At 43.2% G+C, this 25,095-nt stretch overlaps 1 protein-coding gene across 1 annotated transcript; it reads right to left on the bottom strand.

Annotated features, from left to right (window-relative positions):
* Positions 1 to 1,440: 1,440 nt before the first annotated feature.
* Positions 1,441 to 25,055, bottom strand: LOC106996678 (rho GTPase-activating protein 7-like). The gene is given in 12 exon segments (XM_077994104.1): positions 1,441 to 1,711; positions 5,489 to 5,668; positions 6,426 to 6,821; positions 6,823 to 6,913; positions 6,916 to 6,955; positions 6,957 to 7,011; positions 7,319 to 8,265; positions 10,806 to 10,869; positions 18,821 to 18,902; positions 21,922 to 22,047; positions 24,285 to 24,356; positions 24,992 to 25,055. Coding segments are annotated over 12 exon segments (2,388 nt in total).
* Between the last annotated feature and the right edge of the window lie 40 nt (positions 25,056 to 25,095).

Raw genomic sequence — 25,095 nt, 5'->3', positions numbered from 1 at the left:
AGAAAATGCTGATCCCAATCTTCAGGTCTCCTTGAATAGACAACTCTTTAAAAGAGCATGTGGTGGAAAAAATCAAGTCACTCAAATGTAGCCCCATAGGACAAACTGATTAAACAGCTCCATGGTTACAACACATAACAAATACCTTGGCAAGGAAAATGTGACCTGTGTTTTTATAAAATATGAAAGGATGAAACAACTAATGAAATAATCTAGACCAGCTCCATTTCTTATAAAATAAAGTCCACTGTGCCAGTCCTAGAGACAATTTGAGCGCTAAGAGAGGCTGCTTTTAAATTACATTGCTGTAATACCACACCGAGCCAAGAAAAACACAAAGCTGTAAAAGCCATAATCCTGATCTTGATCATTAATTTAGACAACTGTTTTCTTTAAGCTTTACATAGTAAGAAGGGCATGGGTATTGTTTTCCCAAGTATTTCTGGCAGCAACTGAGATGAATAACATAAAAAGATTATTTATTCATTTTACAGCAAGATAAAACACACAGACACCTGTGAAATTTTAAATCCAACAGCCCGGCAAGAGGGATGTGAAGCAACTGAAATTTCTGTAGACAAGGTGGAGAGAGAAAGAGATCCTGGTACCTGATCTTTATCTGAGTGCTCAGATAACACTGTTCTAGAAACTAATGAAAGCCTAACTTGGATCTGCTGGTAAAAACGTACAATTGCGTCAGTCATTAGAGACTGGGAAATTTATTTTCGCATCATTCAGTAACTATACAGAAACCTGTTCCACAAACAAGGAGGCAAGGAAGAAAGTGATGACGTGGGTTTCCAAGAGGTCACCATGCAGACCCTCTTGTCAAAAGAACACTATCAAGGCCAGGTGCGGTGGCTCGCACCTGTAATCCTAGCACTTTGGGAGGCCGAGGTGGGAGGATCACTTGAGGTCAGGAGTTCGAGACCTTCCTGGCCCACATGGTGAAACCCTGTCTCTACTAAAAATACAAAAATTAGCCAGATGTGGTGGCACCCTCCTGTAGTCCCAGCTACTTGGGAGGCTGAGGTGGGAGAATTGCTTGAACCTGGGAGGCAGAGGTTGCAGTGAGCTGAGGTCACGCACTGTACTCCAGCCTGGGTGACAGAGCCAGACTCCATCTCAAAAAAAAAAAAAAAAAAAATGCTATCAAGGAAGCTACAAGCTTCAGTGGGTCCTATTTTTCCCCAATGCCAACAATCAAGATCAAAGGACACTCACATTGGTAGATCTGTAGAAAGGTTTCTGAGAGTTTGTTCGTCATTAGTGGCTTAGGAAGATCTCAAAAATACTGCTTCAGCATGTCTGCCACGTCATAAGCAGACTGTCCTTCATAGTTGACACAGTCTACGGCACCTTCATTCATCTGGCGCAGAGCCTGAATCCAGGACTTGACCCCCGATTTTCTGAAGAGCCCAACCTGTCGGAAGAGCAACACTAAGTGTGGGGTACATTCACATGGATGCAGTGTTCACACCACGCAACTAGAAGAAGCTGCATGTAATCCAAGCTCCCCTGAGTGCGTGGACCCACAGGCAGCACTCTCACCTGATCCAAATAATGGTTCTGGAGGTATCGCATGGCCTGCTGGATGCTCTGAGGCAACGGCTGTCCTGTGCGCTGCACACTGACCATCAGTGGGACCCTGAACACACTCCGGTCCTTGCAGTCTGGAACCTTGATCCTCTTCATGAACTTGGGCACGGCCCTGTTAAAGAACACAGAGATGGTGGTGTCGGGGGAGACATGTTAGCTTGTCTGTCTACACTTGTCCACTTCTGCAGGTAAACCCTGTGGGCTCCAGATCTGTGCTAATATGGTGGCTACTTAAATTTAAATTAAAATGACAAGTTCAGTGCCCCATTGGCTCTGGCCACACTTCAGGTGCTCCTTCGCCTTTTGTGCACAGTACCTACTGTATCAGCTTGTGCAGATAAAGAACGTTCCTATCATCCAGACAGTTCTCCCGGACAGTGCTGTTCTAGATCTTCTAAGAGCTGGAGTTGTGAGGTCTAGTCTCATTTCCTCAGTTGGGAGTGTCCTTCCACCTTGAACCTGGAGAACTAGGGTCTACAGTCTTAAGGAAGCTGATGGATTTCCTTATAGAATGGCAGTATAGGAAGGAACAAGCAGAAAACAACGTATAATACCCTAATTAGGTGCTTCCGATAGATTGTGAAAACAAGGTCTCTTTTGTCTTGACAAAAGGATAAGAATCACTTCTGAGTTCTTGATGAGATCCAAAGCATTTAGGGTCAAAAGATGCAGGTAATACATGATGGGAAAACAGCAATGAGAGCCTAACACAATGGGAGCCAACTCCAGAGCTCAACAGTGAATGACCTGAAGTCAAAATAAATTCTCCTGCTGATGACCCGCAGAACATTACATTTTTAGGTTTCTAAAGGAGGATGGAAAAGGAACAATGGGGGTTTTGTGAGCCGACCCCAGGCTCCCCGGTGTCCTGAAACCAGGTCCACCCCAGCAGTATACGCAACAGCAGGAAACCCATGTCATGCATTTCAGGCTGTCAAGCAGAAATTCCAGCTCTCCAAATGACCTCTCTGAACAGGACCCGAAACGGCAAGGCCAAACAGGAAAAGAACCTTGTGTAGGATTCCTCCCTGCTCCACAGATCCCATCATGTGAGGCTTTTACAGTTAGTTTTGAGTCACTGGAAACGCTGACCAGAACTCAAGAAGTATTATGGACTTTCAGATTCTTGAGGGTTTGGTGGCATGGGGGTAGGCAACTCAAAAATGAGAATCTAAAATATGCAGTTTTAAATAGCCAGCAGGGAAAATATTACTCTAAGCACAGAGAAACTCTAGAAAAGACAGACCGCTTTGCTTTTTGAATGCTCACCAGCAGCCATGGCATGTTACTGTTTATAGCTCCAGGAAAGGTAAAACGAAAGAGCAGAGTTAAGGTTGTATTTCCATACAGTTAAGTATATATTGGTATCACGGCTATAAGTGTGCATAATACTCGCTTTGTTGGGGGAGAAAAGCCCGATGGCGGAATATGAAAAGAACACGTTACGATCGGCTGGGCGCGGTGGCTCAAGCCTGTAATCCCAGCACTTTGGGAGGCCGAGACGGGTGGATCACGAGGTCAGGAGATGGAGACCATCCTGGCTAACACGGTGAAACCCTGTCTCCACTAAAAAATACAAAAAACTAGCCGGGCGAGGTGGCGGGCGCCTATAGTCCCAGCTACTCGGGAGGCTGAGGCAGGAGAATGGCGTGAACCTGGGAGGCGGAGCTGGCAGTGAGCTGAGATCTGGCCACGGCACTCCAGCCTGGGCGACAGAGCGAGACTCCGTCTCAAAAAAAAAAAAAAAAAAAAAAAAAGAACACGTTACGATCCCCACCGAGAATCTGAAGCATGTGAGGATAAACCGGTCAATACTTATTTCTGTCATTCAGAACAAACAACTTCTGTATTTAGCAGAGCTCACATAAAAACAACCTTTGAACAGGAGGTGCTTTGATGCTGAAGTTAAACCCACTATGAGTCCTAAGGAGAGGAGGAGCTGAAGACAGAACAGTTTCCTTACTTTGCCGACTTTCTCAAGTAACTTGCGTTTGCTACAGTGTGCTACTAATAAAATGGGTGGCTTCTCCATTTTTATCAAATACAGTAGTTGTGCAACTGGATAATAAACACTCAGATTACTGAAAAGACTTAAGGATTCCCAGCTGACACTGAAAAATGCACCGAAATAACAATCTAGAAACATTTCTCTGCTTTGCACTCATAGCAGAAAAATTAAGATGTATCCAAATTAGGTAATATCCATGACCCATCTAGCCTTACAGTCTACCCCTCACATTCCATATACTAAGGAGCTATATTTTTCAAAGTAATTATCAACAATTTGTACAATGCATTTCATCTCTACATTTGAGTCTATAATATGTTAGAGTAGTGAATTCCTTAAAATAAGTATTCACTGTTTGAGAGTCTTTGCTAGAAAAAAAGTAACCTGAATTATTTAGCACAGGTAGATTTTTTAATGATGCTACAAATATTTGCATTGCATCCAAAATGATTCTTTTTTCTTTTTCTTTTTTTTTTTTTTTTTTGAGACAGAGTCTTACTCTGTCGCCCAGGATGGAGTGCAGTAGCCTTATCTCAGGGCTCACTGCAACCTCCACCTCCTGGGTTCAAGGGATTCCCATGCCTCAACTTCCTGAGTAGATGGGATTACAGCTGCGTGCCACCACGCCCAGCTAATTTTTGTATTTTTAGTAGAGATGGGGTTTCTCCATGTTGGCCAGGTTGGTCTCAAACTCCTGGCCTCATGTGATCCACCTGCCTCAGAATCCCAAAATGCTGGTATTACAGGCATGAGCCACCACACCCAGCCCAAAATGATTTCTACAAAAAGGCATGAATAGGGTTATAAGACCAGGTACTGTAAATCAAGAATTTCAAAGATGGTCTCATTAAATCTTAATGTTTTCCTTTTCTTCCGTCCAAAAATATGATCTGATACTGTGCATATATTTACTTATAGTGGATTATTCCTAATATTGGGAAGGAGGTGCCTATACCACGTGATGCAAGAGTAATGCATTCTCTCCCCCATCAACTGGCAATCTGTCACTCAGAGAGCTGAAAACTCAATCAATCAACCCACGCTGATAATTTCCTAAGACTCCACTGGCTTCAACAATATCAAATGTGGCCTCAAGAATATAGAGAGTGGCTGGTGTGGTGGCTCACACCTGTAATTCCAGCAACTTGGGAGGCTGAGGCAGGTGGATCTCTTGAGCCCAGGAATTCGAGACCAGCCTAGTTAACATGGTGAAACCGCATCTCTACAAAACAGAAGAAAACAAAACAAAACAAAAACAAAAAACAAAAAAAACTAGCCAGGTGTGGTGGAGAGCGACAGTAGTACCACCTACTCAGGAGTCCAGCCACTCTGGAGCCTGAGATGGAAGAATCGCTTGAGCCCAGGAGGTCAAGGCGGCAGTGAGCCAAGCCTGTACCACTGCACTGCACTCCAGCCTAGGTGACAGAGCAAGACCCTGTCTCAAGAAACAAAACAAAACAAAACAAAATGCAGAGAAAGTGATTAGTGTCATAGTTTTACTGTGGGGACAACCTCAAGGAGCTGACTAAAAATATCTTTCTTTTTTTTTTTTTGAGACAGAGTCTTGCTCTGTTGCCCAGGCTGGAGTGCAGTGGCGCCATCTTGGCTCACTGCAAGCTCTGCCTCCCAGGTTCACGCCATTCTCCTGCCTCAGCCTCCCGAGTAGCTAAGACTACAGGCACCCACCACCACGCCCGGCTGAGTTTTTGCATTTTTAGTAGAGACGGGGTTTCACCGTATTAGCCAGGATAGTCTCGGTATCCTGACCTCGTGATCTGCCCGCCTCAGGCTCCCAAAGTGCTGGGATTACAGGCGTGAGCCACCGCACCTGGCCCCAAAAATATCTTTCAAGGACAGTTGACTGATTGTTTAAACTCTTACCAGTTAAAACCATGCTTGTTAGAAGGTGTATATTTCTTCAGCAGGGCTGTTAGCTTCAGGAGTGAGTATTTCTGCAGCAGGTTCATCTGGGCCACAGACTGGTAGTTAATCTGTAGTGATACAGAGTTGAGGCTCGGCCGATGTGAGCTCTGGAAACTGTGCCATCTCAGTCGGTGCCTGCTAGAGAAATGGAGAGAAAAGTGAGTGTGAAGGCTTTTTATTTGATTTTATTTATTTGATTTTTTTCTTGCTCTGTTGCCCAGGCAGTGGTGCCATCAGAGCTCACTGCAGCCTTGAATTCCTGGGCTCAAGTGATCCTCCTGCCTCAGCCTCCTGAGTAGCCAGGACTGCAGGCCTGTGCCACCATGTCTGGCTCATTTTTAAATTTTTTGTAGAGATGGAGTCTACCTATGTTGTCCAGCCTGGTCTCAAACTCTTGGCCTCAAGTGATCCTCCCACCTCGGCCTCCCAAAGTATTAGAGTACAGTGAGCCACTGTGCCTGGCCCAAAGGCTTTTTAATAGGTAGAAGCAACATTAGCAACGGGCTGCTTCCTGGCATCTTATCTTAGGAACTGAGAGGACTTGATTTCTATTCCATGCTTTAATCCTCATTATGGGAAAATATACACACTATAAAGTGTACCGTTTTCACCATTTTTAAGTGTGCAGTTGAGTGGCACCAAGTTCATTCTCATTGTGTGACCATCTCTACCAACCATCTCCAGAACTTTTTTCATCTTCCCCAACCAGAACTCCATACCCATTCAATCATACCCATTTTTTTGAATTTTGGTGCTTCCTGGTCTGACACCTTCCTTAGGAATGGACATGGCTAAGAATGCCAGACTTAATCCCATTTCCTCCCACAGAACAAGCACAGGCAATCTCTTTCTGATCCCCATGCCTCACATCTGGAGGGAGGAGAAAAATTGTTACCTGCTGGACCTGGTTAGGGAAGCCCCAACCCCAGAATCCCTCCTTTCGGGGATGTCAGAGGGCTCTTCCGGTTCATTCAAGGAGTTGCCTATGCTGTCCAGGTCGCTGGGTGTGGTTCGGTCGTTGTCCACATCCAGGTGTATCTGTTTTGGAAAGGATGGGCAGGGAAAGACCGAGTCCAGGGCTGAGTCCGAGTCTCCCTCATCAGAAAACTTCTCCAACCACTGATTGACTATCCGCTGCATCCCCTTCATGTGGTAGAGGATGTCGTCCAGCTCGGGGAAGATGTCCTCCTCCAGATCTGCCAGGTCCCCTGAACTGGAGTAGAGGGTGGAGCCCGGCACGTTGTCATAGATGCTCAGGCGGCTGCTCACGTAGCTGGAAGAATTGCGCCTCCAGTTCCTTGGGGCTGTCGCTGCTGTTTTCCCTCCTGAAGCTGATGTGGCCAGGGCCGTGGAAGCTTCCCGTCCTCCAGTTCACAGAGCCTTACTCCCTGAGGGGGAGAAACTGCCATTGGTGAGAGCTTTGGGGGAAAGTGCCAGGCTTGTGATCTTCAGGGATGTAGAACACTGTGTCCTCTGGGTAGCTCTCGTGGTTCTTTTTTTTTTTTTTTTTTGACACGGAGTCTCGCTCTGCCGCCCAGGCTGGAGTGCAGTGGCCGGATCTCAGCTCACTGCAAGCTCCGCCTCCCGGGCTCACGCCATTCTCCTGCCTCAGCCTCCGGAGCAGCTGGGACTACAGGCGCCCGCCACCGCGCCCGGCTAGTTTTTTGTATTTTTCAGTAGAGACGGGGTTTCACCATGTTAGCCAGGATGGTCTCGATCTCCTGACCTCGTGATCCGCCTCGGCCTCCCAAAGTGCTGGGATTACAGGCTTGAGCCACCGCGCCCGGCCTCTCGCGGTTCTTAAAATTCTGCTCCATCACGTTGTTAAATGTTGACTGACTGAAAGGATCGAAGCCCTCTAAGTATACGCCCACCCGCTTGTTGCAGGCACTGAGGCTCCGGGTCCTGGTAACAGGGCTGGGCGTGCTGACCGCGCTGCTGGTCTCCGACTGGCTTCTGCTGTTGCTGCTGGTCTGCGTGGAGTTGGAAACGCTCCTCTTTCGTAGCATGGGGCCGTTGACGCCGTTGCCGTTGAGGGCGGAGATTTCCACGCAGTTGAGCTGCTTCAGCTTCTCCTCATCCACCCCCTCTTGCAGGATGGGCCCACTGATGATCAACCCCAGCTTTGAAGGCGCTTTGTGCTTGCTGTGGTGGGAGCCCTTGAGCTTCAGGTTCTCCATCCGTTTCAGCAGACTGCGTGTCTTGGACTTGGCAGTTTTTTCGTGGCCTTTCATGCTGAAGCTGAAGCTGGACAGTTCCTTGGGAGACGGCAGGCTGCCGAACTTGGCACTGCCTGCCAAGTTGCTGGAGGAGCAAACGCTGATGACGGAGTTAGTCCAGGGGGTGGCAGCATCCTCGCTGGGGGGCGCGTGGCTGGGGAGGCTGCCAGTGCTGCTGAGGCTGCGGACGGAAGACACCTCCTGGCGCTCGCCAAGGTCCATCAGCATGCCTCCGGGGCTGGCGCCGTCCTTCGGGTGGGAGTCGTCTGGGGACCCAGGGACTGGGTCTTGTTTTGGAGAAAAGACATCAAACTCTTCAAGCCGGGACCATCTCTTGCTGCCCCTTTGGAAAGTCCATTTGCCACTGATGGCACAAGGCTCATCCTCGTCTGAATCGTCACTCTGCAAAGACAGAAAGGAGCCATTCACACACCGGGGCTGGCAGCCAGCAGGGAGCAGGGCATGAGCAGGAGGCTGCTCATAATATGCCAGTAGTGTCAATTCTCCCCTTGTACTTTATAATTTTAATTTTAAGGGTTTTATTTTTTCTTTCTTTTTTTTTTTTTTTTTTTTTAGAAATAGGGTCTCCCTCACTCTGTTGTCCAGGCTGGAGTACAGTGGCATGATCACAGCTTACTGCAGCCTCAAATTCTAGGGCTCAAGTGATCCTCCCACTTCAGCCTCCCTAGTAGCTGGGATTACAGGCAAGTGCCAACATGCCCAGCTATTTTTTTTTTTTTTTTGGTAGAGATGGGGTCTTGCTGTATTGCCCAGGTTGGTTCTGAACTGCTGACCTCAAGTGATCCTCCCACCTGTACCTCCCAAAGTGCTGCGGTGACAGGGATGAGCTACTGTGCCCAGTCCCATTTACATACATACATATATATATATATATATATATATATATATATTTTTTTTTTTTTTTTTTTTTTTTTTTTTTTTTTGAGACGGAGTCTCGCTCTGTCGCCCAGGCTGGAGTGCAGTGGCCGGATCTCAGCTCACTGCAAACTCTGCCTCCCGGGTTTACACCATTCTCCTGCCTCAGCCTTCCGAGTAGCTGGGACTACAGGCGCCCACCACCTCGCCCAGCTAGTTTTTGTATTTTTTAGTAGAGACGGGGTTTCACCGTGTTAGCCAGAATGGTCTCGATCTCCTGACCTCGTGATCAGCCCCTCTCGGCCTCCCAAAGTGCTGGGATTACAGGCTTGAGCCACCGCGCCTGGCCCCATTTACATATTCTTTTTCTTTTTTAAATTTTTTTGTAGAGAGCAGTAGTCTTACTATGTTGCCTAGGTTGGTCTCAAACTCCTGGCCTCAAGCGATCCTCCCACATGGGCCTCCCAAACTGTTGGGATTACAGGCATGAGCCACAGTGCCCAGTGTTTTGTTTTGTTTTTTAAATAACAAAGATGTATTTAAAGAATTTAACAGGAGAGTGCCTGACCAAATGCTGCAAGTTTAAATAAGAACTATTTTATGGAAACTCTGGGATCTGCAGGCTGTTCTTTAATTGCTCACAGAGGAAACCTCCCAGATGGTGAAAATTCCAGGCATGCAAAATATTCTGAACTGAAGTCAGCAATGAGCAGGACTGCCTCTGGGCTGCCTTCCGTTGTGCTGTCTTTTGTTGGTGTATGTTTATATTCCCTCTTGCAATTAAAAAGTTACTTTTCAAACACTAAGAAGAGTAGCAACTCAAATCTCTAGACAATAAAAATTTATAAGGTCTTCCACTGGAATAAAGGGGCCCTGGATCAAGGTGGGTCATCACGCAGCTTCAGTCCACTAAGTGGCAACTCAAATCTCTAGACACTAAAAATTTATAAGGTCTCCCACTGGAATAAAGGGGCCCTGGATCAAGGTGGGTCATCATGCAGCTTCAGTCCACTAACAGGGCTTTGGAGACTCTTACCAGTACCTTTTCTTCACCTCCCCTACAAGACATGAGGGCTAGCGCTCAGGCCACAGCTGACCTGTGAAGTTTCAACCTCAGTCATGCTCTAGCCAATTGAACAAGGCTTCACAAATACCCAGCCCTGACAGCTAGCGGTATTCATAAACACTAAGGAACGTCTTTGCTGATTATGCCTGATTTATGTACAGGACTCAGGGATATGCTGTCACATGGACTATTGCATCTTGGCCTTTTCGGCAGGATATCAAAGGGCACAATTCAGTATGATACATGTCTTTTCCACTGGTGTGGAAAATATCCTATGGCTCAAGTTTCACAGGACAATGAGTGGAAAGCATGGAGCGCTGGCTTCTAGGGCTCTTCTGCACAGTTCAGTGGGCGCCGAGGTTCCAGTTCATTTGTTTAAAAGCTTTGACTCCCCAAGAAGGCAACTTTTTGCAGCTCAGGGACTCTGGCATAATTCAAATTTGTACCCAGAAGTCAGAAATATGTTCTTTGACCAGACTCATTCCTGTTTACTCTGATTTGTGACACTTACTCCCAGTACTACACCCACCTCTTCTTCTAAGATCTCACAAAAAGTCTTCACAACTCACACACAGAAGAAAATACCATCCAATTTGGTTCTGTACCACCATTTGACTAAACTGTGTGGGATTTCCTGCCTTCTCCTCTTCCTCCTCCAATTCCTTTCCTCCCTCCAAATCTCTTATTATTCTTCAATATTGCACAAATCGGCCTTCGCTTTCACCTCTATGGCTTTGAACCACAGTTACTGTTATATTTGGGAAGACAAGAGTTGGAAATAAGCTTTATTTCCTCTATAAGCAATGCAAAAATCCACCGAGATTCCTTAAGCATGATCCCTTTATTATGTAATAGGCATTGAGTTAATAATTAGGCAAAATCATAGCTGATGTGATCAGGTCAAAAATAATAGATAAAATAATGTAATGGGCTAGTTGCAACTATTGGCTTCAACTACATAAGGCTATCGAGTCTAGGTGATACAATTCAAGATGTAGATGCTTACGGAACAAGAAACTAAGACTTTGAGAAAGAAAAGCTATTACAAAACACATCATTCACTTTTTTGTTTGCCCCTTTCCCCCTCATTCTATTATGCAATTTGTATACTCACTCGTTTCCGATGAGAACTAATTTCTAGCTTCATCACCGCATATTTGTTTAAAGTATTTAGATGCCTACAGAGCAAAGAAATAACGTTAGCAAAGATAGGCAACCACTCTCTAATCAGTGGATAAACATCTGTTTTTAAACAATTCATATATCTAAGGAGTTTCTTGGAACTCAGTAATATCTAAAACCTAGAGGAGTATTAGAAACTTCTTTAAAAAGTAAGTCGTTTAAAAATACCTTGGCCGGGTGCGGCGGCTCACGCCTGTAATCCCAGCACTTTGGGAGGCTGAGGTGCGTGGATCACGAGGTCAGGAGATGGAGACCATCCTGGCTAACATGGTGAAACCCCGTCTCTACTAAAAATACAAAAAAAAACAAGCCGGGCGTCTTGGTGGGCACCTGTAGTCCCAGCTACTTGGGAGACTGAGGCAGGAGAATGGCCTGAACCCAGGAGGCGGAGCTTTCAGTGAGCAGAGATCGCGCCACTGCACTCCAGCCTGGGCGACAGAGCAAGACTCCATTTCAAAATAAATAAATAAATAAAAATAAAAATACCTTTATGTTTCTTAAGTTTTTCACTTTAATTTTTATATTTTAGTGTAAAATGGCACACAGCTATGATACTGTCAAGTCTCTGATTCTTTAACTCTCAATGAGTTGCTCTTACTGAGAAAAATCATTCTTCCAGTAACTCTTAGGTTGAGTCATTATGGACTGCCACACGTGGTGCCAAGAAAGAAAAGTTTCTGACTGGGCACAGTGGCTCACGCCTGTAATCCCAGAACTTTGGTAGGCCAAGGCAGGCAGATCACCTGAAGTCAGGAGTTTGAGACCAGCCTGTCCAACATGGCGAAAACCCACCTCTACTAAAAATACAAAAAGTAGCTGGGCGTGGTGGTAGGTGCCTGTAATGCCAGCTACTCGGGAGGCCGTGGCAGGAAGAATCGCTTGAAACTGGGAGGTGGAGGTTGCAGTGAGCCAAAATTGTGCCACTGCACTCCAGCCTGGGCAATAGAGCCAGACTCCATTTCGAAAAAAAAAAAAAAAAAAGAAAGAAAAAAAAAGAAAAGTTTGTGATGTCTCCTTTCACAGAAATAGAAACAGCGCAACAGCAACAAAGAACCAAGTAGAGTTTTTGGCAAAATAAACAGTGTCTTGTATTTCAAATTAAAACTCAAATTTTAAAAATTAGTCTTAGTTATCTCTGATGAATCATAATCTTGGACAGCCTGCTTAAAATTTTAGAGTCCTTGCACAGAATGGAAGTTGAAGCCCTCTTTAATATCCAATATTTAGAACAGCTCCCTGTTAGAGGACAATATAATGTATGCTATAGTCATGGCAATAGAATAAATGATCATTTAAATAATTTGCATACTGTAACTTCAAGGATCCAAATCTTACTGAGTTCAAAATTAAGCACTTAGGTCAGATTCTTTTTTGCAACAGGCATACTATTGTAATTATGATACCAATACTTTGACCTCTGCCAAACAATTTAATATCAATTTAAAATTAGGGAAATTCAGTTCCATTGAAAATAAAATACTTACCAAAAAAATCCAAAGCCTCATGGAGAAATAATGCAATAGTTGAAAAAAGAAATTCTTTAAATATGCTGAACTAAATGGTATGTACAAATATAAATGACAGCCCTTCAGGCCCCAATTTTCCTGCCATCTCCCAGATGGTCATCACTCAGTCTTCCTGAAATGAACTTGTAATGTGTCTGTTTGCTATCTGCTGTCACCAGTTTTCCAGTTTTTCCTACAAATTGCGGGATTCTTACATTTTCATAAGATAAGATCATTTAATTCACACAAATTCCTGGGAACCAAGAGACCACCTCAGGGCTTTATCTTCCTGATCCTGTTCTTGCAGTTTGCCTAACAATGTGGACGCAACGAATAGAAAGTATTTTTCCCTGCCTGATAAGCCCAATTTCGACTTCATAGCTTATGTGGTAGCCTGTTCATAGAATAAACAAAGATAGCACAGAGTGCCTATGTTCAGAAGAATTCTGTGTTGATGGGGAGGAAAAGAAAACAAATAACTAAGAAAAAGTCTGCATACTTTAAAATGAATGGATATAAGGTCCCTCTATTGGGGGTATCAATTACTTAAATGACTTACACCCACAGTGTTTTAGTTCTCAAATGTTTTCAAGATTTAAAGAATCCGGAATAGTTACAGTTAGTCTTAGGTGTGGGTTCCATTAATCAAACCTGTAATCAAATACTCACTTGACTTCATTTGGGCTTTAATGGTTGAATGGTCTTTATAACCAAATTTACTAGTCACAGAGGCCTATGGGGCTGGAGAGGGGTTTAGCTTCACAAACTCTAGATTTTAGTCGAATGAAAAAGACCCAGGAGGCCAGTTCTATAAAGGTCAACATTATCTTTTTATGTTGGTAGCACAAATCTAATGGCATTACAGACCTAAAGCCCAGAGTTATACCCTAGGGTTTCTGTGGTTTTCATTTGTCCCGGAGGACCCCCAAATAATGTACTGTGCTGGGACCTTATTTCCTTACAGGGACAGTACTGATATCAAATCATAGTTCCAGCTACACAAATGAGGCCTACTACGGGCCAGGCACTATGCTAGGCACTTCCTATGTATGACTTCATCTTCCCAACAAACCTATGGTATAGATATTATGATTAACCTTCATTTTACAAATGAGGAAATGGGGCTTGGGGAGGTCACAGATCTTGTCTAAGTCCACACGATTAAAAACATGGTGACTCTCAAACCCAGCAACTTCTGTGTTCCTTTCTTTTTCTTTCTTTCCTTTTTTTTTTTTTTTTTTTTTTTTTGAGACAGAGTCTTGCTCTGTTGCCTAGGCTGGAGTACAGTGGTGCGATCTTGGCTCACTGCAACCTCTGCCTCCCAGGTTTAAGCAATTCTCGTGCCTTAGCCTCCTGAGCAGCTGGGACTACAGGCGCCCACCATCACGCCCAGCTAATTTTTGTATTTTTAGTAGAAGTGGGGATTTGCCATGTTGCCCGGCTGGTCTCGATCTCCTGAGCTCAGGCAATCCGCTCACCTTGGCCTCCCAAAGTGCTAGGATGACAGGCATGAGGCACCGCGCCCAGTCATCTGTGTTCCTTTCTAACATAAATATTAATGGTAGTAATAAATGAAAGCAACTTATATCCTAAGGGATTCCTCATACAGTGGCTGAAATGCTGGTTTCATAACCCATCTGTCCAGAAACCCGGGCCTTTCCCATCCCTCTAAGAACCCTCCCAGGCTGGGCTCCACAGGAATGTGTCCCTCTTATCTCCTGGGCAACTTGTACCCTGCTCTGAAGAGGGAGGAGCACAAGGCTGGCCTATCGAAGGTTCAAGAGCTTCTCTGCATGGAGCTGCAGGAACCCTGATAAAAGCACAGCAGGTGGGGACCTGGGCCCCATTGTATTCAAAGTAAAAACAGGCCAAAAACAAAGAAGAGAAGAGGGAGAAGAGGGAAAGAAACAATTTTCCAAGTAAGACTCTCACAAAAATGGTTACAATTCTTAAAGATATTTTCTTGGAATCTGTACAATTGCTTTAAAAAAAATTATATGCTACTCCCAGCCTTTCCTTTTCTTTCTTTCTTTCTTTTTTTTTTTTTTTTTTTTGAGACAGAGTCACTCAGGCTGGAATGCAATGGTGCTATCATGGCTCCCTGGAGCCTGGACCTCCTGGGCTCACAGGATCCTCCCACCTCAGCCTCCCAAGTAGCTGGGACTACAGGTACGCACCATCATGCCTGCTTAATTTTTTTTGTTTTTTATAGAAATGGGGTCTTGCCATGTTGCCCAGGATGGTCTCCAACTCCTGGAGGCTCAAGTGAGTCTCCCATCTTGGCCTCCCAAATTGCTGGGATTACAGGCGTGAGCCACTGTGCCCGGCTACATGCTTCCCTTTTAACAGACCAGAAATTGTGACAAAGTTAAAATCTGCTCTAAGGTGGGCTGCTGAGCATGGCTCAGGCATCTGACGGGCTGCTCTACAACAAAGTGCAGATGACAGTGTGGAAATCTATTTTTCATTATACAACTGTCACTTAAAGTACACATAATTCTTTGCTGTGTTTATAGAAGGAGTCATTTTTAATTCCCAAGGAAAATAGCAATTTGGAATCGTTTTTAGAAGCTTTAGAAAGGCAAACAATAGAAAGAACATTTCACAAGAGGTATCCTGGTAGTGAATCATAGTTCACAATACTACCTGCACATGCTTCAAGACAAAGTGAATCACTCCTCCAGGATTACTATTGAGTATAGTTCTCATAATCTTGGCCTTACCACTGGAATTGCATTATACAGTAAAGCTAGCAAGATCAGGCCAAAGCCACTTCTCCAAGCCACTTCTCTCATGTATCTCCAAGGGCAGATATATGAACCCCTTGCAGTGTGAATGTAAAAATGCTGGTAGCAATCTAAATCCAAAAAACCTATAGTCCCACACTTGTAACTTTTGGTTTAAGACAATGTCATTGCTCTCAGAAAACCCATTAAGTCTACAAGTCTTCTTGCCCTGAGTAGAAAAAGAAGCCCCTGCTTACTTCTTGACCAAAGGAGCTGTAAGATCTGTAAATGTCACAGGTACATGAACACTCTAAACTAAGAATAATGCTAGAGTATATATGAGATCGCTTTTAAGATCCCTGCATAAAATATGGTCCAGTACAAGAGGAGGAGGTAGGCGGGAAAGATTTTATAAAATGTTTAAGCTGAATTTCTGCAACCATATTACCACATGTATTTAAAATCAACTGTTCAGAAAATATCAACAAGGCAAAGACAAAGTCTATAAAAAGTCTGTCAGTCTAGAGAGAACTTCCAAATCACAGGGCAAAATTTCAAATAATACTGTAGCTTCATTATTTGCTGGCCCTTGAATTCCATAGGCCAGAGGTATTTGGAAGAGGCAGGTCTAGCAAATGAAGTGACTATCACATGATCAGTACAATAAGTATCTCAACTACGTTATGCGGCTGACAGCTCAGAACTTGTAATGTGTTTTAAAGAAAGGTGCTGGCTGGGCGCAGTGGCTCACACCTGTAATCCCAGCACTTTGGGAGGCCAAGGCGGGTGGATCAGGAGTTCAAGACCAGCCCGGCCAATATGGTAAAACCCCATCTCTACTAAAAAAATATACTAAAAATTAGCTGGGCCTGGTGGCGGGTGCCTGTAATCCCAGCTACTTAGGGGGCTGAGGCAGAGAATTGCTTGAACCTGGGAGGCGGAGGTTACAGTGAGTCAAGATTGCGCCACTGCACTCCAGCCTGGGTGACAGAGCGAGACTCCATCTCAAAAATAAATAAATAAATAAATAAAATAAAGGAAGGTGCTTAAAATACACCCAATAGAGGTCCCTTTTCTTCCGAACATTTGTTTAGGCCTCTCAAAAGGGGCATCATTTTCATGAAAAGTCCATTTATGTGAACTTGGGGATAAGAGCCCTGGGGTTTTCCATTACAAACCAGTTGATGACTATTACTGTGTTCTGAAGAATTTCCTTTTTTAAAAAAGAAAATCTAACCCTAGGCCTTTCTGTACTTACTCAAATTTGGGCCTGATAATTTAAGTTTTAAAGTGCTCTGACATCCATCACTGCATTTCCTATGAGGTGTTATTCTATGCAGGAGAGAAAACTGAAGTCCAACTAGCATATCTGGCAGAGTCTGCTTCTTCTAGGCTTTTCTTTTTGCCAAAGATCTAGCAGCACAGATTTATTTGCTCCAAAGAAAGGTGGCTTCCCAAAAGGTACTCAGAGCCAGTGTAAATTGCAAAGTACAGAGGATGCTTTTTCTCCCAGAAATGGAAAACAACATTTCACAAACTGATATTCTGAGAAAGCATTCAAGAATTTAATCATGACCCTTTGGACTGAAATGCTGCAGTGATATTTTTACGACCCAAGAATTCCTAAGCTATTGCTGCTGTCCAGAGCACCCACTCTCTAACTGGCTTAAAATGTATGAAATGACGTAATGCTTAAATATTTCCTAAGATGCATCTCAGAAGTGACCTCATGCATATGCATGATCACCAGTGATGGATTGAAAACAGATTAATTCTGCTCCACAGCTAAGCACGAAAACATTAAAAAAATGTCTGGAGTAGTTCATATTCCAGATGCGGACTCCTTCCCCTCCCGAAACTGCATCTGTGACATTTTCTTCATTCCCAATGACATAGTTATGATATTGCACTCCATAGTGAAGTTCTTGGAATTAGCTTTCTTTCAGAAAATGGGTACATACCCTGTACATTTCTATCAGTCATTTAATTGGACTAGAAAAGTGACAGTATTTCTGTGGTTAAGAGGACTCTTTGTTTTTCCCTCTTTTAAACCATGAGAACTAGTCTAGTCTGTATACTATTCTAAATATCCCATCTATCTGCCCCAAACCACTGCTTACTTTGGCTGCTTCAAATAACACTGTATTATATGAGAAAGGCAGAAAACAGAACTACCACTGCTTTCTTTGTCTACAAAGAGGAAAGAAATACTGGATGTCATTTTACCTTCATGATGTTTTTCCAAATTAAAAAAAAAAAAATACTGAGACAGGGTGTGGTGGCTCACTCCTTTAATCCCTGCACTTTGGGAGGCCGAGATGGGTGATTGCTTGAGCCCAGGAGTTCAAGACCAGCCTGAGCAACATGGCAAGACTGCATCTCTACAAAAAATACAAAAATTAGCTGGGTATGGTGGTGTGCATCTGTAGTCCCAGCTATTCCAGAGGCTGCAGTGGGAGGATCACCTGTAGCTGGGAGGTCAAGGCTGCCATGAACCATGATTGTGCCACTGCACTCCAGCCTGGGTGACAGAGTGAGACCTTGTCTTTAAAACAAAACAAAACACAACACACACACACACACACACACACACACACACACACACAGGCTGGGTGCGGTGGCTCACGCCTATAATCCCTGGACTTTGGGAGGCTGAGGCAGGTCAATCACCTGAAGTTAGGAGTTTGAGACCATCCCGGCCAACATGGTAAAACCCAGCCTCTACTAAAAATACAAAAAATTAGCTGGGCGTGATGGTGGGCGCCTGTAATCCCAGCTACTTGGGAGGCTGAGGCAGGAGATTTACTTGAACCCGAGAGGTGGAGGTTGCAGTGAGCCAAGACCGCGCCATTGCACTCCAGCCTGGGCAACGAGAATGAAACTCCTTCTCAAAAAAAAACAGAAACAAAAACAAAAACAGAAAAACCCTGAAATTAAAATAATACTTATTTAGTTTCATAATCAAATCAAACTATGTGAATTTTGTCTGTGTATAATTTTTTCCCCCGGAATTCAGCTTTTAGGGATTTTAGTTTTTGAGAAAAATTAGAAAGGATGAAAAATGTCATGAAGAGCTTGAAAGGATTATCAGTGTCCCATCATTGTCTGCTACAGGTTTTATTACCTCCACCTCACTAAAACCTACAAGCTGCCTCTTAGCTTGAAGACCCAAAAGCACAACCATCAAGAATTTCTGACAGTTTTATTCAATTTCACATCATTTAACTGCCTGTTGCCTATATGTTAAAGACCACGCTGAGTTATTTTATAGCCTTATTTCATCCTATCATTATTTTATACAAGGGAAAACTGAAGAGGTTGAGAGGAGCTTTCCTGGAATGCAAGCGATGCTCCTGTCTTTATACGCCACCCCCCATTTATTCCTCTGAACATGCTAAATTTCCATCCTACCCTTTTAGAAAACCTTAATCCAAGTTTCCTAACCACCTTAGAGTTGTTACTTGTTATACCAATTATATCATATCAAATATGGAATGCTATTATTTGAGTACTTCCTAGGACAGTGTGGATGCTATTTTAATGGAAATACTAAATAACAATATTTTACTTAATTTTTAATTAAAAGGTCTACGATCGCTATATGGCTTGCCAATAAAGACCTAACACAATTAGCAAGAACAAAAGCAAACAAAGCCCATCTTAGTGATAAGTACTGTGTTCTTAAAAAACAAAAAAGGAAAACACTCTCCATTTACCTGCATAGAGCCTCAATGGCATCTCTGTCCAAAAAATCATGCTCTCTCTTGACCAAGGAAATATAGATGGGGAACAGGAAATCTATAAGAAAAATAAACAAGTGTATTTGTTGAGTGCCTATAACCCAGTTTGCCAAATAGCCAAGTTTACCAAAGCGGGGAAGAAACTCTTCAGCACTGTACTAAGCACCTCCTGTAGGACGCCTCATTCCCCATCAAGTTCTACGGGACAATAAGGCAATTCAAGCCAATCCTGCATCACTGTCCTAAAGGAGCTTCACCTTTAAAGTGGTGGAAACTCAAAATATTGCTTCTGGTCAAGAAGTGGTTCAGAACATGGGTTTTGTTTTGTTTTGTTTTGTTTTTTTGAGACGGAGTCTCGCTCTGTCGCCCAGGCTGGAGTGCAGTGGCCGGATCTCAGCTCACTGCAAGCTCCGCCTCCCGGGTTCACGCCATTCTCCTCCTCAGCCTCCCGAGTAGCTGGGACTACAGGCGCCCGCCACCTCGCCCGGCTAGTTTTTTGTATTTTTTAGTAGAGATGGGGTTTCACCGTGTTAGCCAGGATGGTCTCGATCTCCTGTCCTCGTGATCCCCCCGTCTCGTTCTCCCAAAGTGCTGAGATTACAGGCTTGAGCCACCGCGTCCGGCCCAGAACATTGTTATACCCTTAAACAAACCAGCGGGCAATAAGCCTCCAGTATAAATTATAATATAAGCCACAATGACTGTCAGAAGAATGCTGCCTTTTAATGTGGCTGGGCCGTGTGTATGTGTGTATCTTTGCTCACGTGTGATCAGGGAAAAGGTCACAGAAGAAAAACTGAGCCACAGAAAGATCTAGAGAACAATGAAAAGTGGTAGGAAATGGAATGTAGTCCACTCACGTGGCATCAAGAGCTAAGGAGAATTCAAGATAGGCTTTTTTAAAAACAAATATTAGCACTGCAATATGGCCTCATAGGAACTGATATAACTCCCCTAAAAAGAAAGGGTTGGCTATAAAGTTGCTATAGAACAGCAGAATCTCAACTCCTTTAATCTGTAGAAGAGTTCATTCCATTCTCTCAAGACAATGAAGAAGTTGTATCAGAATTGAAAACCACAGAGGGGGAAAACAGTCAACTCAATGGAGGAATTCCTTTCTCTGGACGGCCTAAAAAGATCCCTTGGTAAGTAAATATACCCAAGAAAAGCAGAGTGGAAGTAGCCACTGTGGAAATTTACAACAGCTCTGAAATTGCCACTGGATAAAGGCAAGTTATCACCCTCTTGGAGTTCCAGTTATGAGGGCAAATCATGGGCCTTCTCAGTAGAATGCTACTACAGTACCAGGAGGAGGAGTGTCTCGGTGTGGGGTAACTCTTTGGACCAGACCTGGGTGAAATCAGTCATCACAGCAGGAAACTAGAATCACCACAAGCTAAAAAATTCTCTTTGGCTGGGCACTGCGGCTCACATCTCTAATCCCAGCACTTTGGGAGGCCAAGGAGAGAAGATCATTTGAGCTCAGGAGTTTGAGACCAGCCTAGGCAGCATGGCGAGACACTGTCTCTACAAAAAAAATTAAAAAAAATTTTTTTGGGCATAGTGGCACGCGCCTGTGGTCTCAGCTACATGGGATGGTGAGGTGGAAGATCACCTGAGCCCCAGAGTTTGAGGCTGCAGTGAACTCTCATTATACCATTGCACTTCAGGCTGGATGACAGAGTGAGACCCTGTCTGAAAAAAGTAAATAAAAAATAAAACATCCCTTTGGCCTTCAAAATGGCTAATGCCACACAGTGGAATAAACATGGCTGTCAGCAGTTTTGGAGATGCAGGTAATTAGTCCTGTTTCAGTTCTTGTGGGTACATAACTGTTCATTATGTTTTTATTATTTCTTATGATCACTGGTTTTATGGAATGATATAGAATTCCTTATTCTTAGTAATCTATTTTCTAGAGATAATATATCAGAATGAATATAAACTTAGAGTCTATCCTTTATTTTCTGAAGGCTAGAGTTGGATTACCGACATTGTTCCCTAAATGATAATATAGGCAGACCAAGGAAGTGGCTAGTCCAAAGATTTATGAATATACAAAATTTAGTATCACAGAATTACATTTCTTCACTAATTTATAGACCAAGTCTCTCTTAGACAAATGATTACTGGAACCATTATAATGGAAATAGAAAGATTTATAGTCAATGCAAACTGGAGCATTACTAAATGAAGCAAGACAGGTTGTAACACTGTTTGAAGGTTGTGACACTGTATTTTTGTTTGTTTGTTTGTTTGTTTTTAAGTTTTTAAAATAGAGATGCAGTCTCACTATGTCGGCCAGGTTGGCCTTGAACTCCTGGCCTCAAGCGATCCTCCCACCTCAGCCTCCCAAAGTGCTGGGATGACAGGCATGAGCCACCATTCCTGGCCTGTATTTCACTGTGAATACACACCAAGATGAAATAACAGAGCTGATATTAAGGAATATTTTTTAATATTTACACAGTATAACATCAGATGTATAAATGTAAAGTGAAATTTTCACATGCTTGTTACCTATATGTGAGAAAGTAACTATATTATTTTAGGAATTTCTAAGTTAGTATACACAGAGCAATATTTCAGATTCCTTTTCTAATCCAAATTAACAATTTTTAAAAAAATCTGGTAGGTATTAAATGCAAGTGAGGAGTGAAAGAATTAAATCAGTAATTTTCTTTTAATTTGCCTGGACTGGCTTTTAAAAGATGATAGTTTACTGATGTACAGAAGATGTTCTCTGAATTCAGCTTCCACTGTGGGTTGAAAGGCAGGAAGTATAAATTGCCAAGTACCCAAATCAAGCTAAACACGGGGGCATGTGTGGGTTGGTATGGCATGTATGGTGTATGTACTCACCCAGCACACGGTGGCAGGAAAAACGGCGAGGCGACAGCCCAGAACAATACGCAGTATTCCCCAAAAATAGGCTTATGCTTCAAAAGACTTGGGAACATGAGGGGACCCCAAATGTAACCTGTGCAAATGCACCCTGTGGTTTAGGATTAGGAAAGAAGTGACACAGGGACTGGAATTGGGTCTTAGCAAACATACATATCACAAGAAAGTGCTACCTGGCAGCAAATCAATGCCAAAAATGTGCATAATTGAAGAAAACTTAATTTCTAAATAGGAGAACAAAAGGACAGCCGCTTTGGTGTCACTGCCAATGCAGTTATCTTTCCTTATCTCCAGTAAAGCTATGAATTGAAAATCCAATAGAATGCTGGTCCCCCTTCCCCCAAAGCCCTTTTAAATGTTAACAGGTTAAAACTTCTCTCTAAAGGAAAGACAAGCAACTCCACCAAAATAAGCATGCAAGTTAATCAAAAGAAATTGGTTGGAAATATTCTCTGGAATGAAGAAACAGTAAGATATTTTACACAGTCCAACAATAAAACAATTCAGAATCCATCTTCTTGGAAAAAAATATCATACAATCAATCTAGGCTGCATAAGGAAGACCGGGTATTCTAACTTGAGAATCACTTTACTATTCACCCAACCTTTGTTTGAAAGTTACCCATAAAACGCATTAGTTCATAGCTGTAATTATTTTAAACTGACTTCATATAGAGAATAATGAAACTCCCATTTAAATGAGCAGCCTAGGCCAGGCGTAGTGGCTCATGTCTGTAATCCCAGCACTTTGGGAGGCCAAGGTGGGTGGATCACCTGAGGTCAGGAGTTCAAGACCAGCTTGGCCAACATGGTAAAACCCTGGCTCTACTAAAAACACAAAAATTAGCCGGGCATGGTGGCACACACCTGTAACCCCAGCTACTCAGGTGGTTGAGGCAGGTGAATCACTTGAACCCAGGAGGCAGAGGTTGCAGTGAGCCAAGATCGCACCACTGTATTCCAGCCAGGGCGACAGAGCAAGACTCTGTCTCAAAACAAACAAATAAATAAATGAACAGCCCATTTATCTTGACATGCATGGAGCGTGAGCACTCCCCACGGTATGCAGAAGCTGAGAGAATGATCTCAGTATCCAAGAAATCCCCAGGGCACTGCTAAGAAAATGAGATGGTAAGAATTCAGCCCAGATCCTATATTTTTTTTTAACCATTTTTCTCAATTGAAAAACTGAATGCCACAGAAAACATAATATTCATTAAAAGACGACCTAGAGAAAAGTGAGATGCCCAATTACAAATGGTGGGAAAGGTATCTGCAACACATGACCAATGAAAGATTAGCATTTAGAATAAAAAGAGCTCTTATAAATCACGCAGAGAAGCATAATGTGAGCAAACAAATGTGGCCAAGTGACATGAATAAATGCTTCTTACCATTAAGGATTAGGGAAATGGCAGTCAAAATCTGTATATCATTTTATATCCATTTGGTTGGCAAAAATTAAAGTCTGACAATATCAAGTGTTGAGGGAATGTGGATACATAGATTGGTAAGAGTGAAAATCGGCACACGCACTTTCGAAAAACTTGCATTGTAAAATTGAACATACATATTCTTTATTACCCAGTAATTCTGCTCCTATGAGATGAATTATTATGCATGTACCACAAAAGATAGATGCAAGAATGTTCACAACAGCACAGCTTATAAAAGCAAAACAGAGAAAGCCAAAATACCTGCCAACCAGAGTGTGGATGTGAATAAACTGTGGTTTCTTGTGTAATACACAATGGTGTATTACACAGCAGCCAAAGCAAATGAGTAACAGGCCATACAGTACAGAAGAATCTTTTTTTTTCTTTTTTTTTTTTTTTTGAGAGGGAGGGTCACTGCCGCCCCGGGCTGGAGTGCAGTGGCCGGATCTCAGCTCACTGCAAGCTCCGCCTCCCGGGTTTACGCCATTCTCCTACCTCAGCCTCCCGAGTAGCTGGGACTACAGATGCCCGCCACCTCGCCGGGCTAGTTTTTTGTATTTTTTAGTAGAGACGGGGTTTCACCGTGTTAGCCAGGATGGTCTTGATCTCCTGACCTCGTGATCCGCCCGTCTCGGCCTCCCAAAGTGCTGGGATTACAGGCTTAAGCCACCGCGCCGGGCAGAAGAATCTTAACAATACAATATGAAGTGAAAAATAAAAACCCCAAGAGATTACATACAGCACAGTACCCTCTTTATAAAGGTAAAAATAACTTTGTAAAAATGTACTTTTCAGGAAATGCAATAGAATTATATAAAAAGAAAAGAAGAAAATGATAGTCTTCAGGATGCTGATTACTTTAGGCAGGGAGTGGCAGATGGGGGAGTGGCAGGCGGCAGACGGGGGAGTGGCATGGGCGTGTTATCAAGGTGCTAGTTTTTGTTTTCAGTGGTGGGGGCCTTGCATGCTTACTACATTTTTTTTTTTTAAGTAAAACATTTAAACTATAAAACTGCTGAAAATAAGTCACAGATCAGTAATGTTCGCGAACAAAGGATTACGATTATGCCAACTTTTAAAAAATGGCATTCCCAGCTTACCTTCATAAAGTTGTGCATACTGGGGGAAACCAGTTGCCCGTAGCCAATCACAAGCTTCCTTGGCTTCAATTTCTAGAACAGAATTAGAAGAAAAACAAAATTAGCCGTGTGTACCTCAGCATGCTTATTTTCCCTGAATAAGCTTTGATTTTATGATACAAGCAAAACACGACTACCGTAGAAAATACGGAGAAGCAAACAGACATACACGTTTAATTCAAATGGTTTACATTTTGTATGCGTCTTTTCTGATTATTTTCACACGTACATGAGGATGTATTTTCCCTTTACGAAAAGTAAAAATGGGGTCCTGGGAGCAAGTTACTCATTTTGTGCTGCTTCCGAAGTGCTCTGATTACAAATGGTTATGAAAATAAGGCATCATGAGAAAGTTGAAGAGAGATTAAATAACTCATTTTAAGCCTGGCCGGCCTATTATACTACTTTTCACTTCAACAAAAGGCCACAAAGTACCTCCACCAACATGCTAAAATAGAATTTATCTGAGTAAAGTCACAAGCTTTCTGACACCCAGGGGTTGGGTGCTTCAAAAGCCCCTGACCTTGCGTTGTCTCACTGTTGAGTGCTCAGGTACTCATCGGGTATTAATCCAGTAGGAGAGGCCCAGGCTGTCAAGGAACATGGAGGGCACGAAGTCAGTAAATCCCACAATCTTGGCAGGCAGAAATGGCTAATAAAGCTTCTACCTCCCTGTGGTTTAACATCTTGTAGATAGTATCGATAAACAGAAAGGCCAAGAGCAACTGACATACTGTGTTAAAACTCACTGGAGCACATATTTACAATCCTG

Source organism: Macaca mulatta, chromosome 2 (genome assembly GCF_049350105.2).
Source record: "Macaca mulatta isolate MMU2019108-1 chromosome 2, T2T-MMU8v2.0, whole genome shotgun sequence".
Classification (NCBI taxonomy): Eukaryota; Metazoa; Chordata; class Mammalia; order Primates; family Cercopithecidae; genus Macaca; species Macaca mulatta.
The sequence above is the reverse complement of the archived record's forward strand: the minus strand, read 5'-3'. Positions and strand labels throughout refer to the sequence as shown.